Source organism: Centruroides sculpturatus, unplaced genomic scaffold, assembly GCF_000671375.1.
Source record: "Centruroides sculpturatus isolate CEXI.00-Female unplaced genomic scaffold, Cexi_2.0 scaffold790, whole genome shotgun sequence".
NCBI lineage: Eukaryota > Metazoa > Arthropoda > Arachnida > Scorpiones > Buthidae > Centruroides > Centruroides sculpturatus.
This window is the reverse complement of record NW_019385106.1, coordinates 215741-233852: the sequence shown is the minus strand read 5'-3', so window position 1 is coordinate 233852 and position 18112 is coordinate 215741. Positions and strand designations below refer to the sequence as shown.

The window sequence follows — 18112 nt, the reverse complement described above, 5'->3', positions numbered from 1 at the left end:
ACAACTAATGTCAAGTGATATTCATGTTGTGACTGACATCACTTGATATCATCTATAACATTTGACATCATGCCCAAAAGCTTTTGAAAATATCTTTAAAAAATTTTATTGTTAATTAAAGATTTCTGGCATCTATAAAACTGTTTAACAATGCACTTGGTATCATTTGAAATCAATCAGAAACTATTACAGAAATGATATAATGTCCAAAATCATTTTGGACAGTCTCAAATGACATAAAATGATATTACTTGTAATTATTTCATTAATTGATATGAAGTAATATCATTCTTATTATTTAAAACTGTCCAAAAATCACTTGATATCATATAAAAACAGTAAAATATTTTTACTAGGATTTATATTTAAGAAAAATTTGTACAAAATTAAAACATAATTGAATTATTAAATTTTATTCTGACTACAGAATAATTAATTCACTTGCATAGATATATTTTAAATTTTAAAAACTTACTTCAGTAAAACGTCCTCCAACATTTAAATAAAGCACAACTGTTGGGTCAGATTTCGACGTTGCATCTCTGTCAATCAAACAGCGACAACTCACAAATAGTTCCACTTGAGTAACACATGTTGTTGGAGTTGGTCTAGAAATTCCTAGAGATGCAGGAAACTGTGCCATCTACAATATAAATTAATTTTAATTATTATTAATTTAATATCAATTTGGCTAAAACAAAGTTATTTCTTTCAAATATTTTCTTTTATATTTTCTATTACAAAAAAAAAATATATTTTACAGAATTTAAAATATATTAAGTAAATTCAATGCATACATGTGTATGCATTTAATTATCTTATGGTGTTAAAAATATTAAAACACAAACAACAAAAAGCTGAAAATTATTCTAAATATGCATTTTGAAAACATGATGACTTTTGTATTTATATTCTAATGTTTTTATTCCATTTTTGTTTTAATAGCCTGATGAAAATAATGTAAACATTATCAAAAGTGAATGAAAATCACAATAGTATAATTGGCAATTTTTATTGTGTTTATTTCCACAGTTTTAACATTGTAAGACAGTCTAATATTACTCAATGTACAGAGATATAACAACAAATTATTGATATGTACTGTACATATTAAGAATTGAAACAGTATTCTAATTATTGTACATCAAAAAGTATTTTTTTGCATATGTAAAAAGATAGATAAACTGTAATAGATAAGTGACTAGAAACAGACAATGTATATAAATAGACATGTATATAAATATTTTGATTTACACTATGAAATGTCCTAAAGACCAAGGATTTCCTCCTCCAATGATAATAAAAATCCAAAACATCACAAGAATTCAAGAATAATACAAAATATATTAACAATGACATTTAAAACATATAAAATCTTGGTATAAAAAATGTTCAACATTGTATACATTATTCCATTGTTATGCAAAGAAGGGGGCGAGGGAGACCGCGTAAGGAAGACGCTAAAGAAGTTGAAGAAAATAATCAATTGATAGAGCTACTGGGAGAAGAATATCTATCAGAAGATTATGCGAAGGAGTCTACTGGTAATTCTAGAAATGCTACAATTAGAGACTTATTTGAACCGACAGGAGAATCAGTGTTACAAAATTGCGAAGAGTCAAAATATTCACTTAAATCAATTTATGAGTTGATTCAGGAAAAGTTCGATAGCTTAAATCTGAAAATTCAAATAATAAAATCTGAAATCAACATCATGAAAAAAAACAATGCCAAGGTCAAGGAAGAGATGAAAAATATTACCCAAAAGATCCACACACTGGAAGAAAAGTCTAATTCTTACACCAATTTAAAAGGTATGTTGGAATTTGAATTCGATAAAATGTTAAATGGAAATACAAAGGAAAATTTAGTTATTTTGAACTTTCCATTTAAAACTCTGGATGTGTTAGAAGAGTTTAAAAAATTTACTAATGATGTTCTGGATCTTAATAATATAGAAATTGAGGGCCTTGTTCAGTTAAAAAATAATCATAATAAGCAAATAATAAAAATCATAATGGAATCAGTTAAAGACAGAAATATAGTCCTCAAAAAATTCTGGGTAGTGAGACCGAAAATGAAGGACGAGATGAAAAAAACAATAATAATAACAGATCTATGTCTAAGATCCAGAACCAGAACGAAACAGTTAATAAACAAGATTAAGTTAGAGAAAACAAAAAAGAATAGAATTTTAGTAAGAGAAGACTATTATATAAAAGATAATCTAATGTATACCTATGATACGAACACAAGAGAGATTATACAATTGAATCATTTTTTGGGAACAAACTTAAATCAAGCTTTGAAACAGCAATGAATAAATTTAATTTGAAGCAGGATATCGACAAAAGCAATATCATTACAGTAAATAATAATAATAATAATAATAATGAAGTTAACCTAGTAGTTGTAAACGGAATAATCAAAGATAATGAAATGATACTGTCAGAAAATGATAGATACAATCTGTTAGTAAGTTTTTGGAATGTCCAAGGTCTGAGAGGAAAGCTATATAAAAATTCGGTGAGAGAGTTTTTAAATTCAAATGACATAATCGGAATCACAGAAACATGGATATTAAATTTAAGTGTAGTGGAAAAAAATACTTTCACTCAAAATCATAGTATTATAACTAGTAACGCTCAACGTAAGAGTAAATTCGGTCGTCCTGCACGAGGAATCTTGATGCTAATTAAGAAGAGTTTGGGGGACATACTTTACCAATATATTTCAGAGTACTTTGTTGCTGCAATAATCAAAGTGGAAAGTAATATTAAAACAAGATGGAATTACTCTTATTTGGGGCTAATAGTAATGTACCTCCCTCCGTCAATTGAGAAGAGAAACGTTTTACGTGAAGTTCAAAATTATATAGAAAGATGATCCTTTTTAGTCCAGCAATGGCTAATTGGAGGAGATTTTAATGCTCGAATTGGAGAAAACACTGATACTGAATTTTCTCAGAATTTTGACAATATTAGTAACAGAAGAACATCCAAGGATAAACTGCTAAACATAGATGGTAAAACACTTCTAGATTTTGTACAAGATAATCAATTAATAATTTTGAACGGTAGATTAAAGGGGGATATTCCGGCAGAATTTACATTATTTAATATATGATAAAAGTATGAACGGCGAGATAAAGAGTCTAAAAGGGAGCAGAAATAAAAGATGAGCTAGTGCTCACAAACAGAGCCAGGAAGGTTGAACATTTTTATTAAAGTATTTATGGAGGAAATCAATTGTCCAGGGATACTTCCTATTGAATTTTTAAAACAAATAAATTACAGAAATTCATATAAAAACTTTTATTTAATAGACTTTATATGTAAAGACTTTTAACATAAATGGAGTCATGAAAGCTAATGTAAATTTCTCAGCTGGTGACCTTAATTCCTAACGATATTCCCAATGACTTATTATTAATACGTGATTATTAACAATATCTTCAATTTAATCTACACATAAATGAATTTTTCTTACTTTTTCTAATTGAGATTCCTTACAATATTTATTGTAAACAAAAGACACGTGATTCACCTCGATACAATTTGGCAACGGGAACAAAATTTTATTCCATAGTACGAATTGCGCAATTGGACCTATCACTAGTGTTTAAATGGGTGTGGAAAATTGTAACCAATGAAACGAAGCGTATTATTAAAAATTAATACTTAATCCGAATATCAACGATTTCTTATTAAAATATTGTCACCGATGTCATTTTTATATTATTTATATTTTAATCGGCAAATATCTTTTATTTGATTTATACATTTTGTTTTATTATTTGGTTTGCTATTTCATGACGTCATGTCAGTCACATGGCGATAATGGAAATTTCGTATTGATTACTTCGAATAAGTTCGACAAATGTACTGACTGTACAATATAACTGAAGTAGAAACGAGTGTTTTTAAGAAATATTTATTTATAAGAAGTATAAGATATATAAAATGTAGTCGTTGTTTATTTTATTTTTAATCAAAGGATTAAAGATATCAAAAAACTCTTGTTAGTATAATATATATTTAACTAATTTATAAGATATTTAAGAGTCTTTTGAAGATACTTAGCCAGAATCCGGCATGGTCTAGTGGTTAGGATACCTGGCTCTCACCCAGGAGGCCCGGGTTCGATTCCCGGTGTCGGAAATATTTTTTGTTTTCTTTCTTTTTTAAAATTTATATTCGAAACTTTTCTTGTTGAAACGTTTCATTTAATTGCTATCCACAATTTTATACTTTCTAATATTAACTACGTAGCTATATTTCGCTGCCACGAAAGAGTTTATGACGTCACTGAAGCATTAAACGTGAGTGGATATTGTAAACAAATAAGCGTGTAAAGTATCGGTTAATATTTTGTATTATTTTAAATTATGCCGTTCAATATTTCTTATTTTTTATAACAAATTTACAAAATGGTTAAAGGTATAAATTATTTAATACAGTATATCGTATACATATTAATTTCAGTAATTATTTACATTTAACTAGTGATGAGAGAGACTACTAATTTTTTTCACGACACTCTGGAGATTACAGAAGTGATTTTGGAACTGGGTCGTAAAGCGTATTTTACCCACAGATGTATTTGTTCTCATACGTTAATTTTTACAATGAAATCATTGAAACAGGAGAATTTTATCTGAGTTATTTGCAATTTTTCGTTAAAAATATATGGAATTCAAATTAATTATTNATTTCTTTATTGTTTAAAATATTTTTTTATAAAGCTGAAAGTATTTGGAAACTAAACTACAAATTATTTCAATTTTTCCTTTATAACAAAATATTTTATAAAAATCTGAGATTATGGGTGTATAAAATTTATTTCTGAACTGTATATTAATTTATGATAAACTTTTAATCAAGGTATATGAAAGCTATTTACAAAATCAAATATTCAGAAATTCACAAATACATTTTTATTAAAATTTTAACATTATGAAATGAATTTTTTCATTAATTCAACATATTTTATTTTGCAAAAGTCCAAAAAGACATTCATTTTGATTTGTATTTCAATATTATAAATATACACATTATCAGAAATGGTATTAATTAACTATAGGCTATTAATAATTATGGCACTTTTATAATAATCATTTAAAATTAACTTATAAAAATTATTTGTAGATTTATTTATAAACATAAAGATAAACTTATCTTTCATTTCTTACCTCTCCTAAAGTACATTCCAGAACACTCAGAAAATCATCATCGGCAAGAGTTTTAGTATCATTATCAATATCATATACAACAAATTTCAATTTTTGAACTTCTTCAAAAAAATAATCTATTTTGATTGATCTACAAAAATCTGGATTGTGGTTATTTTTTATGATTTCTGTCCTTCCCACCTACAGATTTAAACAATTAATTAATTAATTAAACATTAATTAATCCCCGAATGAACATTAATTAATTAATTAATTAATTAAACAAAAGATCAGATAGTTATAAACAATAAATATTTCATAATATTAAAAAAAATAATTTTAATAAAATCTTTAAAACAGAAAAGAAAGAGACGTGGCTTCGTTTCCACAATAAAAACGTAATTTTATTGTTTAAAACCGTGTCAATTGATGAAAGTTTTTAAATGAATGACAGTAACATGTCTATGTGACAAGCAGTCAAATAAGCAAGCCAATGACACAGTTCGTTTCATATAAAACAAACTGTGTCATTGGCTTGCTTACTTAGCTGCTTGTCATTTAGATACATCCACAGTGTAGACTTAATTTTAAGAACTGAGATATGATTGTTATAAATCTAGAAAAACTACCAAACTTTCTTTCTTTAACTTATTAATATACGGCGAAAATTACATATTAACATTTATATTTAGTAAATTTCTATTAAAATAAATTATAACAAACTTCACGTTTCGAGCCTGTTCCAATGGAAACTCCTCTTAAAAATTATTTTGTATTTTAAAGTTAGCCGAAACCATTCTTTTGTCATTATAGGTGAAGGGGAAAAAGTGAATTGTCTCCAACGTTCCAATCAATAAAGGGCCTAAATAAAAATGAATATTCTATCGCTTTTTCAGCTACAATCACAATATTTATACAAATTTATTAAAATCCACTAATTGGATGTAGACTTCCATTAGTTTGATGTATTTAATAATGAATTATCTCCATATTGTATATTTTTCTATAAACTAATTGCTGATTCTATTTTTTAAAAATCTATAAATACTTGTTATAACGAAATTAATTAATTAGGTATTAAGTACCGTACGTCTAGCCAAAGAAACTATGGGACAATACAGAACAATTCAAAAGTGAAGCCAGTTTTACAGGGATTTGCTCATAGTAACTTTTTATGTTGTTCATAATAAAGTTGGTTCATTCGTTCCTCTTAATTCTGTTATATTATTATATTATATTATATTATATTATATTATATATATTTAAATGTGTAATTAAAATTAATTAAAAGCGAAATAGAATCGTTTATAATGCACATTTTCAAATGATTCTAAACATTTCTTATTTCTATTAAAAAAATTCAGCAACTCTTGTGTAACTTTCCTAGCAACAATATTTAAAACTGCGTGTGGCGCCAACTGTTATGATATTTTATTTAAAGAACATTTTATATAATTAATTATTATAAAACTAGTAGATAAGCCCGGCGTTGCCCGTGAAAAAAATAAGTACAAACACTAAGATTATTTGATTCTTTCGTACTTCTAACCCTTCTATTATATTATATTATTTGATTTATATAACTACAAAGGTTATCTTACGTAAAGGTTTTTCACACCGAGTGATCAATCTAACACATTTTAAAAATTCTTTATTTCTCTACTGTATACAATTTAAATAATTTTTAAAATGTGATAGATTGGTCACTCGGTGTGATAAACTTTTACGTAAGATAAGTAAGATAACTCTTTAGTTATATAAACCAAATATTATATAATATAACAAACATTAAACGAAAACCCTATGAGTTTGGTTATTTCAGCTTACTATTGTCACTTTTATCGCGATACTCGGATGGAACGAAATGGCGCAACTTCATTGGTCAAGTAGACACCAGTTGAAAATATGATATCTTAAATTTTTCTAATGTTAGCGCTAACAAAATGTTTCATTCACAGTCGACTAAGAAATGGCGATCCGCCAACGAATCAAATTTCGCGAAAAATGGAACAAATATTTAAACTCGGCATCCTGGAAAACCGCTTAAATCATAATTCGTGCAGGCTGGTAACCTCGTATTACGCAATTTTCATATTCGAATGCCACCATACCGATGGTTTGATAGAAAGAAGGTACTGCTGCGGAATGGGGTTGAAGTAAATTCGATCAAAAGTCGTCGTTGACCTCCTCCAAAAAGAGAGGATGGTCGACGACTAATCATTAATACAGATCTACTATTAATATTTGAAAAGTGATCCTTGTTAGACAAGTTGTGTATATGACGGAAATTTCTAACCTTCCCAGACTTCATATGACTAGTTTATTCACGTTGAGTCTTACTGTCAAATCTGCTTCCGCTATTCTTATACCACAATTTTCAAAAGTTTTCTTTACTTAGATGTTTTTGCTGAGCTTTACTTTTTCAACCTGGCTTTACAGTTTTTTACGGGATCACATAAGAGCAATTATTTTTGCATTTTTACAAGATTTTGTTCATATAAAGTGCACATTACACATACTACAACTACAGGAAATTTTGAATGAAGCAATGTCACTAGGATAATAAATTTAAAAAATAAACTTCAACAATGAAAAAGACTTCGAGCTGTACTTTGTGACTTAATTTTATTAAAGTGTTTCGTGTACATCTGAGATAAAACGTTCATAATTTGAAAAAGATTGATCTACAGAGGCTTGATGGCAGTTTCTCTACCTGTAAAAGGCTTTATTTTTCTGGGATTATCACTGGTCTTTTCATTTCGTGCTGTTTATAAATAGTTACAATATTGCTTTTTTAAGTTTATGTAAAGGAATACGGCTATTATCTTCTAGTAAACACACAGAGCCTAGTGATTTTGCTACGACGTTGTCAAAAATGGAGACGAAATGTTATCTTTTATAGTAGTTTCCTTGTCGTAATTAGCAGATGGCATACTCAATGGTTTGAGATTAGTTTGTCTTTGACAGCAGACGGAATACGCTCTGTTTTATATGTTTTAAACATAGACATTGTGTAACAGTTTATCAAATTTAACCTATCATTAGAAGCAAGTGGTAAGGGTTTAATTTTACCGACAACACCTTTAAATGGTTCCGAGGAAAATGTTTTAATTTATACGAATTAAATATTTTCGATAAATGAGAAACGTTTGCCTGCTGTCATATCGAATACCAAATGCCAAATGCTAATGAGACGGTAAATGCGATTGCATATACACCGCAGTCGAGTCCATGTTGTTGTACTCTCGGAAAGCTCAAAGATATGTCAATATTAATATCAGGATACAATTTCTGTAAGAATATTCCGTAGCTATTTTGTCATAATTCATATAATCGTATATACGAATGCGTTTTGTCTGGTAACGTAAACAAATCCAATGATTATTGCTACACAAAATTTGTATCCCGAATCCAAAAGAGTAAAAATCTGGGAAAGTCTTTCTTTTGTTATAGGCCTACACTGTATAACTGCTGGAAAAGTATCAATAATAATGACGACGATTCTGATTATTTTTTAAAAATACAAAATAAAACGATTTTAAAAAGCCAATAAAACAAAAACAAGAGGCTAACAACATATAAAATCGCATGATTCACAGATACTTGTTANAAGTGATTTTGGAACTGGGTCGTAAAGCGTATTTTACCCACAGATGTATTTGTTCTCATACGTTAATTTTTACAATGAAATCATTGAAACAGGAGAATTTTATCTGAGTTATTTGCAATTTTTCGTTAAAAATATATGGAATTCAAATTAATTATTTTTCTTTTTAATTAAATATATAAATAATTTGAATTGCAAAAGCAAAATATCTAATAATTTGCGTGATTTTGGCGTAAAAAAAAGTAAAAAAAAACTTAGCTCTACATATACTTATTAACATTTACAATTTTTTTTAAATATATATATATAACTCATCCCTACCCTCAAAATTAAGCTTTTTACCATTTTATAATAGTTAAAAATACAAAAAGCCTTTTTAATAAAATATGGTAACAGATGGCGCCACGAAACATTTTAAATGCTGCCAGGAAAGTTGAGCAAATCGTTGCTGGTTTATTTTTTCAAATTCTTCAAATACAAATTTAATTAACAAATCTTAATTCTTAGTGCTAAATTCCCCATAATTATGTTATATTATTAAAGACAATATCAACTTTATTATTTCACCAATACATTCTAAATTTCTTGAAATAATTTTTTTCTACAGAAAAAAACTTTTTAAATTAAAAATACTATATTTTTACCATTAAAAACAGTTAGTTTGTTATATATTGTTATGTTTAAAATATCTCATTTCATGCTATAAAATTCATTCGTTTACTCAAGTTTCGAAGTTGATAGAGCGCCGACTAAATCGATGTTTTATAAACTTCAGAGCTCGAGTAAACGAACGAATTTTTGCAAAGGTTAACTCTTACTGTATATTGTAACAAGCCAAATACGACAAAATAAACTTTAACATAATTTAATTATATAAGATGTAATATTTTTGATGTCCTACATTTTTCTATTTGAAGTACTTAAATGATACTGTGCTTGAAATCGAAAAAGATTTATAAAGAAAGACGTTATATAAAATCTAATTCAAGAAATAAATCTAAACACGGGAGGATTGTCTATGGGAAACTAGTCCTTAGGTATCAAACGCATGAAAGAAACCCGGAAAGCTCCACGCAGCCAGCCCCTTTGAAGAGGCGCGAACCCGCTAGTATTCAGATATTTTACTCCTTGGTGGCACTATAATTTAGATAGAAGATACAGTATATAGTTTATTTCATCTTTTGGGTTACTCTCGCTCATTTAAATTTTGAAGTGTCTGACATAGCTTAGTTTTATAATTTTTGTCCATATATAAAAATTAAAGTATACAGTAAATAATATATGTAAAAATTATACTTTTGCTAAAATTACCCTTCGATTTCATTCTTTTTCTCGACTTGACAAGGATGACACAAACAAATTTATTCATTCAAAAAAACTTGATTCAAAACAGGAATTCTCATTTAATCTTTTGTTTTTAGCTCTTTTAACTGCCAAATTTACGCATACCTAGGTAGATATCATCGTAAGATGTATAAATTTATTTAATAATAGCCGAGATAACAGTTTATAATGCAACTATTACGTAAACACATTTTCATACTTTATGATACAAATATGTCGAGTCACGCGAAACCAGACATAAATTTAGAACTGGAAAGAGCATAAAATAAAAGTCGTAATGTACTGTACATTCCTGCTTTGAATGGAATTCTTCTGAATAAATAACTTTGTTCTCGCTTGTGTAATCCTTATCCACATTAAAAATTATAATTTTGAGTTGCCTGTTTTTTTACATTGATATTAGTCCATCTTGTTATAACGATAACAACAATTACGTAATTAATTACTATTGTTCGCAAACTATGGCGGTTTGTAGTCATGGTAACATCATTTATTTATTTATTATTAATAGATCAGTCTTACTGCTTCAATTTCAGAAAGAAATGAATTCTATTTTCATCCAAATTCTTAAAGAATAAATATCTCTATACTTTTTTACATAAAATTCGTAATTGGCCAGTTATATTTTTAATTTAATTTACTAAACTCTATTTGGTAAATAAAGAAATGAATAAAACATTTGCTTACGCCTTTTCGTGGTGGAAACGATTAAATAAATTATTTCATGAAATCCAATATCAATTTTAATAGTTTTTATCAAAATAAGTCATTAATAATAATATTGAAAAGTATATATATTATTTATTTATTAATTTCACCCATTTCTATTTAATAAAAATTAGATAACAACAATAAATATTTTAAGTATTTCTTCCATTAAAGGAATATTTTCAAATTATTTAATTTTATTTAAATTATTTAATACAGTATATCGTATACATATTAATTTCAGTAATTATTTACATTTAACTAGTGATGAGAGAGACTACTAATTTTTTTCACGACACTCTGGAGATTACAGAAGTGATTTTGGAACTGGGTCGTAAAGCGTATTTTACCCACAGATGTATTTGTTCTCATACGTTAATTTTTACAATGAAATCATTGAAACAGGAGAATTTTATCTGAGTTATTTGCAATTTTTCGTTAAAAATATATGGAATTCAAATTAATTATTTTTCTTTTTAATTAAATATATAAATAATTTGAATTGCAAAAGCAAAATATCTAATAATTTGCGTGATTTTGGCGTAAAAAAAAGTAAAAAAAAACTTAGCTCTACATATACTTATACAGTACAATTTGAATCAACAAAAATATTTAAACAACGCGAGAGGAATAACTCTACCTCATCCCTAAATGTACTGTCGATTAAAGAATAAACAAAATCTATAAAAAACATTCTATAAATCGTTATAAATTTAAAATTTATTGAAATAAAACTAAACAATAAATTTTCATACCATTAATTTAAAATTAAAATGTTACTTTTTACGAATTATCGTCTAATCTAATCTTTAAGAATTATTTTACGAGTTATAAATTTTAAATTTACGATATTTAAATAACTTTTAATAGAAAATTGTATAACAATAATATATTTTTTGAAATATTTCATATAAAAAGTTTTGAGAATTTGAGAAAATTTAAAGCTTATGTCTTATTAAAATAATAAACCATCGAAATTTAAAAAAAAAATCATTCGTGATATTTTTAAAAAAATGAAATAAAAAATTATAATTGCAAATTTTGTTAATCATATAAAAAATGTTTTTTGACCAAAATTACTTTAAAATTCTCTTCAATGCTAATTATTTTAAATAAAAAATTTATTATTAATTAATTAATATGTATTTCTGATGAAATGAACTTTGTTTTAAAAATATTTAGTGTAATTATTTTTTATTAAAATTCCTGCGTAAACAGCATAAAATTATTAAAATTAATAACAATCTACAATAGTTAATAAACTTGAACATTAATATAATAGAAATATCAAAATTTATGCATAAAAATTCAATATCAGAATATTTTACTCAGTAATTTGTTGTATCTCAATAAAATTTTGTAGGAAAAAAAAAAATATACAGTAGTTACACAATCCTCATTCTTTTAAAACATACTGTACATTTTATCTTTATGGAAGAATAAATATTATCTGAAATTTTTTATTTTTAAACTCTTAAATTATATATCCCTACAGACAAATTTTACTATCATTTGTTTCAAATTTATTTCGGTAATGCTTTCATTGGTTACAAATTATAGATTCCCTGATGAGAAATCACATGAATTCAGACAGCAACTGAACAACTCAATCAACAAAATCGATGCACTCGCATTCAGATTAAACGTGATGAATAGTAAAATTTTTAATAATCTACTTAGCAAAATTGAATTTAAGTATATAAAGATTTGACTACTATTTACGCATCAAGTGGCTTGGCAACGGTCCATACTATACAGTTTATACTATGGGTCGCTGTCCAAATTATAAAACAGATAACAAAATGCCTGTTTCTTCTTCAAATAAAGAAATTTATATTAAATTAGAAAGTCTTTCATGAGAATTATATCAACATCGTTTAACACATTTAATATTTGTCTCCTCAAAATCATGTTACATTTTAGCAATCTATTATAAAGTTTAAAAATTATACTGAATTTATTTAAATGTTTATAATGTAAAATTTAAAAATTAAGATATTTTTAAATGACCAATAATACTTTTTTCTTTGTTTTTTTTTATGTTTGAATTTTGAAATATTAAATTGTATTGTAAATATGAGAAATATCTGTAAAGACATTCTGATATAAAACTATTTGTCCATTGTTATAGGTAAATTATGTATTTTCTGACAATTAGGAAATCTCAGATATCTTACATCACAATCAAACAGCATCCGGGTACTTTATCATCTGCACCTGTCTTAATCAAAACACGTGCGATCAACCTCTACCCACAAATCAAATTTGACACCATCCTTTAATTAAATAGCCTTAAAAGTATTACATTTTATCATATATGAAATTGTGAAAATCTTCTGCGGATTATAACTTCATTCTCAATTTTCACAGGAAAAAAAAAACTAAATAATAATAATAACCACTGACGAATGAATACCCGTAATTTTTTCTCGTAGTCACTCACCGAATTCTTCGTCCGTCTCTTGAGTCTCCATGGGACGTTTGTCTTAAATTGATGATATTGAGCCTCTTTCAGGCTCTTTCTTTGGCTGATAGCCAGTAGGGTCACGTCAAGCAACACGCCATACTTGCGCTTGGATGCAGGGAGACGGTACAGACCTATCGTGCTCTCAGTCATCGATCGATACATCTCGTTGTATGAGGCAGCTTTTGGCTGCACTCACCCGACGTCTTTGAAATCCAGACGCAACTAAACGATGAACTTTGGATGGTCAATATACCGGAAATTGTCAACGATTTCGCCTGGATATTTGATTTCGATTTAATGCTATATTGTATCTTTATAATCTCCAAATCATCAAATATTTGCCGGTATTTCAAGAGAGACACATAATGTAAACAAACTTAAACCCTCTGCGAATATCTGATTGTGAAGTTAAGAATGTAGTTATCTTTATCTAACTTTAGGTATAAATTTGATCAAAATTTATTATTTTGTATTACATAACCTACAGCCTCATTAATTATACATCAGAAATATTCTAAACCTGAAACGGTTTTCTTCAAAATCAATAAATTTAGCTTGTTTTAAATAATTTCATTTTTTTAAAAATTATGTTGATAGATAAATTTAACATTAAACTACGAGTAAAATATTATGGCAATATTTTACAGTCTAAATTCAACAGTTTCTGAAGTTTTTGTTTTTCTAATTTAAAAAATTATCATTAAATAAATTTAATTAAGAAACTGTATGAAAATTAATCGAAATATTTTATTTATAATATATTTTTTCCAACTAAATAATTATTTTTATCAATGAAATATTGAGTTTAACTTATCAATATTAAAATATTATATAAAATATAAAAATCAATACTCAATTAAAAACTACTGTATACCACACATTTCATAAGTTGATACAAATATCAAACAAATTAATTCAAAGAAAGAATGAAATTTATAAAATTATACAATCTGAACAACATTAAAATTATTTAATAAGAAAGAAAATCAATATATAAGCGCAATAATAGTAATTTAATGTTATATTTAGTCTAATGCTGGACGTTACTTATAAATTTTTTTAAATATTTGTTTCTTCTTTCTAAACTAAAATCTTTATACGTAGGCCTGTAATCAAAAACGACAAGCTTAATTACAGATAATTTAAAAAATTTGATTATTTTATAATTTTTAATTTGTTTTCTCCTTCTGTATACAGATTTTTTCCATCACTTGAGATAAATCTTTATGTAACCAAAATTTAACAATAAAAAGAAAACCTCAAAGTGCCTACGATTCGCCGAACTATTCAGATCAATAAAATAATGGATATAAGAAATAACGAAATGTTCATTTCAACTCCAGAACAGCATTCGCGAATTTAAAATGTGCAATCTACAAATCGATAAGGAAAAGTGTTTTTTAAAAAATCTAATTTATTTAGGAGCATTAATATAATAGCAACTAAACAGATGGAAATCTACGACATTCTATGATAATATATTTATTATTGTGGAAATATGATAAATTACACATGTTAAAATTATGCTTTTAAATAACTGCCACAATTCAATTGTCAGTATGTATGAATCTTGCTGTTACTATTCCATTATTACTTTCAATATCCTTCAGTAAAAGTATTAATCAAAAAGGAATTATTTAATAATAAAATGCCAACAAAAATATTCCGAATAAGCTCTTTACTTCAGATAATTTATAAATGAATATCGCAGTTCTACATTCAAACTACTACAAATCGCTACAAATTGATTCAGATAAATGCCTTCAGTTTACTTTAAAAATCATTGCATCATCTTAGTTACTAGAGATTTCGATCTTCGATTTTTAAAACTATTTGAAATTCAATTGCAGTTTAAATATTTAATAAATTAAAAGTGAAATTTGATTTTTAAAAACACACAACTATTTGAAAAAATATAGGCCTATATATTATTTCATAAAAAAACGAATGTAAGCTAATAACTCAGAATTTTTCTCAGAATTCATATTTTAGTAGATTTTATAACTCAAAATCAATATTTTTCGCACTAATCAAGCTAACTATAGTAGATAATAAGTTTTTTCTTTACACGGGTTTTCATTGAAAACATTCTGGACTAAAAGATATATTTTTTATTCTTCATTACTAAAACGATTTCAATTTCATAATATTTTATATCTGAAATGAAATAGGAGAGTCGAATTTTTCTGTAAACAAAACAGCAAATGATTTACAACTCAATTTTAATAAAATAGAGATCTTCCTGTAAAATCGTGATAAGGCATATGTATTTTCTTCCATCAATTCTTGTTTTCTATTTTATGTGATACATTTATAGTAATACTTCTATAATAGTAAACAAAATAAATAACAAAAGACTTTCTAAGAGAACATTTTTCTTCTCGATTTATTTAATCTTGCCAAAAGATTTAACTATAAATTTTCACATTTTAATGTTAATACACAGAAAATTTGTTAATGATTTATAGAACGTTTTAAGATTTTTTAAAATTCTTATTCAGAATAAGTTGTTAGATAAGTTATAGCATTATATCATTACCAACTGATTATCATTTTTATGTTTTTATATTTTATTTGCTTTATCACCGACAAGAATACAAGGATGAAGAAACTAAATAGAAATATATTGGAAGCAATGTAATGATATCTGACAATCGTTATTACTGTAATTACGAAAACAACAGAACTTCAATAGAAACTACGATTAACTAAATTTCTTGATCGAAAGGATTGCCATATTGCAAATAAAATTAATACGGTAGTTTTAATAATTTAGTGGGTAATATATCATTTTTCATATGATTTTAACTAAATATTTATTTAGAGAACGTATTTCAAAAACATAAATTTAAGTTATTATAATTTTCATCCAACTTCCATTTAACTTCTCTCAATATTCAGCAAACGATCAATATTACAATTGCATATCACAAATATATTTTCAGCATAAAACTGTAATCCTGCATGGATTAAAAAATTTTTTTTTTAATTTTTGATGCCTGATTAATTTTTTAAAATTAATTTTGTTTTAAAAGAATACATCAAATACCAATACGTTACAAAGATGAAGGGCGTATTATCCGCAGCAGTCGTCCACGAAGTAAACTTCCGAAACTTACAACCAGCATATATAAGAGAATATTAAGACGTATAGTGAAAGAAAACAGTTTTTCTTCTGCTGCCAGCCTTATAAAACATAGTCCAAATTGGAAAAAAACATCTAAAAAACAATTACTTGGCGTATCGTGACTAAATATGAATTTAGAGTATGTGTGCAAAAAGTACATGTAACAGCAAAGCAATATCAAGAGAGAGAGTTGACTCTCTCTTGATAAAAGTTACGAATGCATTTTTGCTCATGAATTAAATCCAGGACCAGACGTGTACTGTCAAAAAGTGGAAGTTTTCAACGCATATTGTTTAAGGAATTTACAGATAGAGTAATAATTTGGGTATGCATAACTGTTCTAGGTCCAGGTGAGTTAAAACAATTCTTAAAACAAACACGAACGCAAATGCTTATCTAGATGTACAAGAAACATTTCAACACTGGAAAACTTGTTTAAGAACAAAAATTTCATATTCCAGCAAGATAATGCTTATGTTCAATAACAAAATGCGTTTAGCAATGGTTTCAATAAGTGCCTGTTCTAAAGTAATCATTTAATTCGCAGAATTTAAATCCGATAGCAAATGTTTATAGAAATATGAAATGCACAGTACAGTACAGTACATTACATGAAAATCGACAACTTCCAAAACGTAAAAGAGAAATCTGAAAAAAAAAAAAAAAAATGTAACTGCCGAGTACAGTACTGTAAAAACTAGTTAATTCAATGCCTGAAAGTTACCGTGCTGTAGCTCGTGGCTATCCACAAAATATTAACGAGTCATCTAAACTTTGTAGGCTACTCATGTGATGATTTTTCTTGTTTCCTACATGTTTTTGAAAGTGTTTATAAATTTTCGAAACATTTTTATATTACAACACTTTTTCGTTTTCTAAATTCTGAATACATGTAAAACTATTCTGATTAATAATAAAGCATTGTAACATGAATAAATTTGCATTATTTATTAGAAAACTTCGACAACTCAAAATAATGATTGCTGTATACTGGTATGGTCTGTCTAAAAAACGGTTGTTTCTAAACTTTTAAAATGAAGTTATAATAGATAAATTTATATAATTTAACAGTAATTCGCATTTTACTCTTTTTATTACTTTCTAATTGGATTATAGGCTAGTGTTATTGGTGCAAGTAAATATTTTATCAATTTTTTTTTCAATATTAATTTTAAACGATATTTAATATAAGTTCAAATTAATTATTATTAAATTTTAAATAATATTAATTTCAAGATATTTTGGTAATTTATAGAAATAAAATCCGAAAAATTTACAAGAATGACAATGAAAGAAAATAGACGATAAATGATAAAGATGTTAAAGATGAGAGAAGTACAAATAGTATTGATATGTATTACGCTATGTCAATATTTGCGATTACAATTCTAATTCTGAACAAAGCTTTGATAATAACAGATTATGGTAATTGCTCATACAAATTAGAAAAGGACATCATATTAATAAAAAGGCAATAATACAGAGCTGCGAGAATCACATTTAAGCACTATAATACATTAAATTATTCGCCTCTTAGAAAAACGTAAAATATTAAACGTTTAAAGTTACAGTATATTGATAAGCCTTAACAATGAAATCTCAAAAATATAAAAATATGTAATTAGAAATTATAATCATGAACGAAACAAATACTGTATGTGAAATCTAAGTAAGCTAAAAATTATTGCT

The 18112-nt window shown here is 26.3% G+C and overlaps 1 protein-coding gene and 1 non-coding gene across 2 annotated transcripts in view; one reads left to right on the top strand and one right to left on the bottom strand.

The window, feature by feature from the left end:
- Positions 1–3656, bottom strand: part of LOC111634796 (copine-3-like) — a 64595-nt gene extending 60939 nt beyond the window's left edge. Inside the window, exons 1-2 of the mRNA XM_023379631.1 lie at positions 3490–3656; positions 476–643 (exon numbers count right to left, since the gene is read on the bottom strand). Coding sequence (XP_023235399.1) covers positions 476–643 — 168 coding nt within the window. The 5' untranslated portion in view covers positions 3490–3656. The remainder of the gene's footprint in view (positions 1–475; positions 644–3489) is intronic.
- A 432-nt stretch (positions 3657–4088) lies between these two features.
- Trnae-cuc lies at positions 4089–4160 on the top strand. The gene has a single exon. It is a non-coding gene; the product is annotated as a tRNA-Glu (tRNA).
- Positions 4161–18112: the final 13952 nt, after the last annotated feature.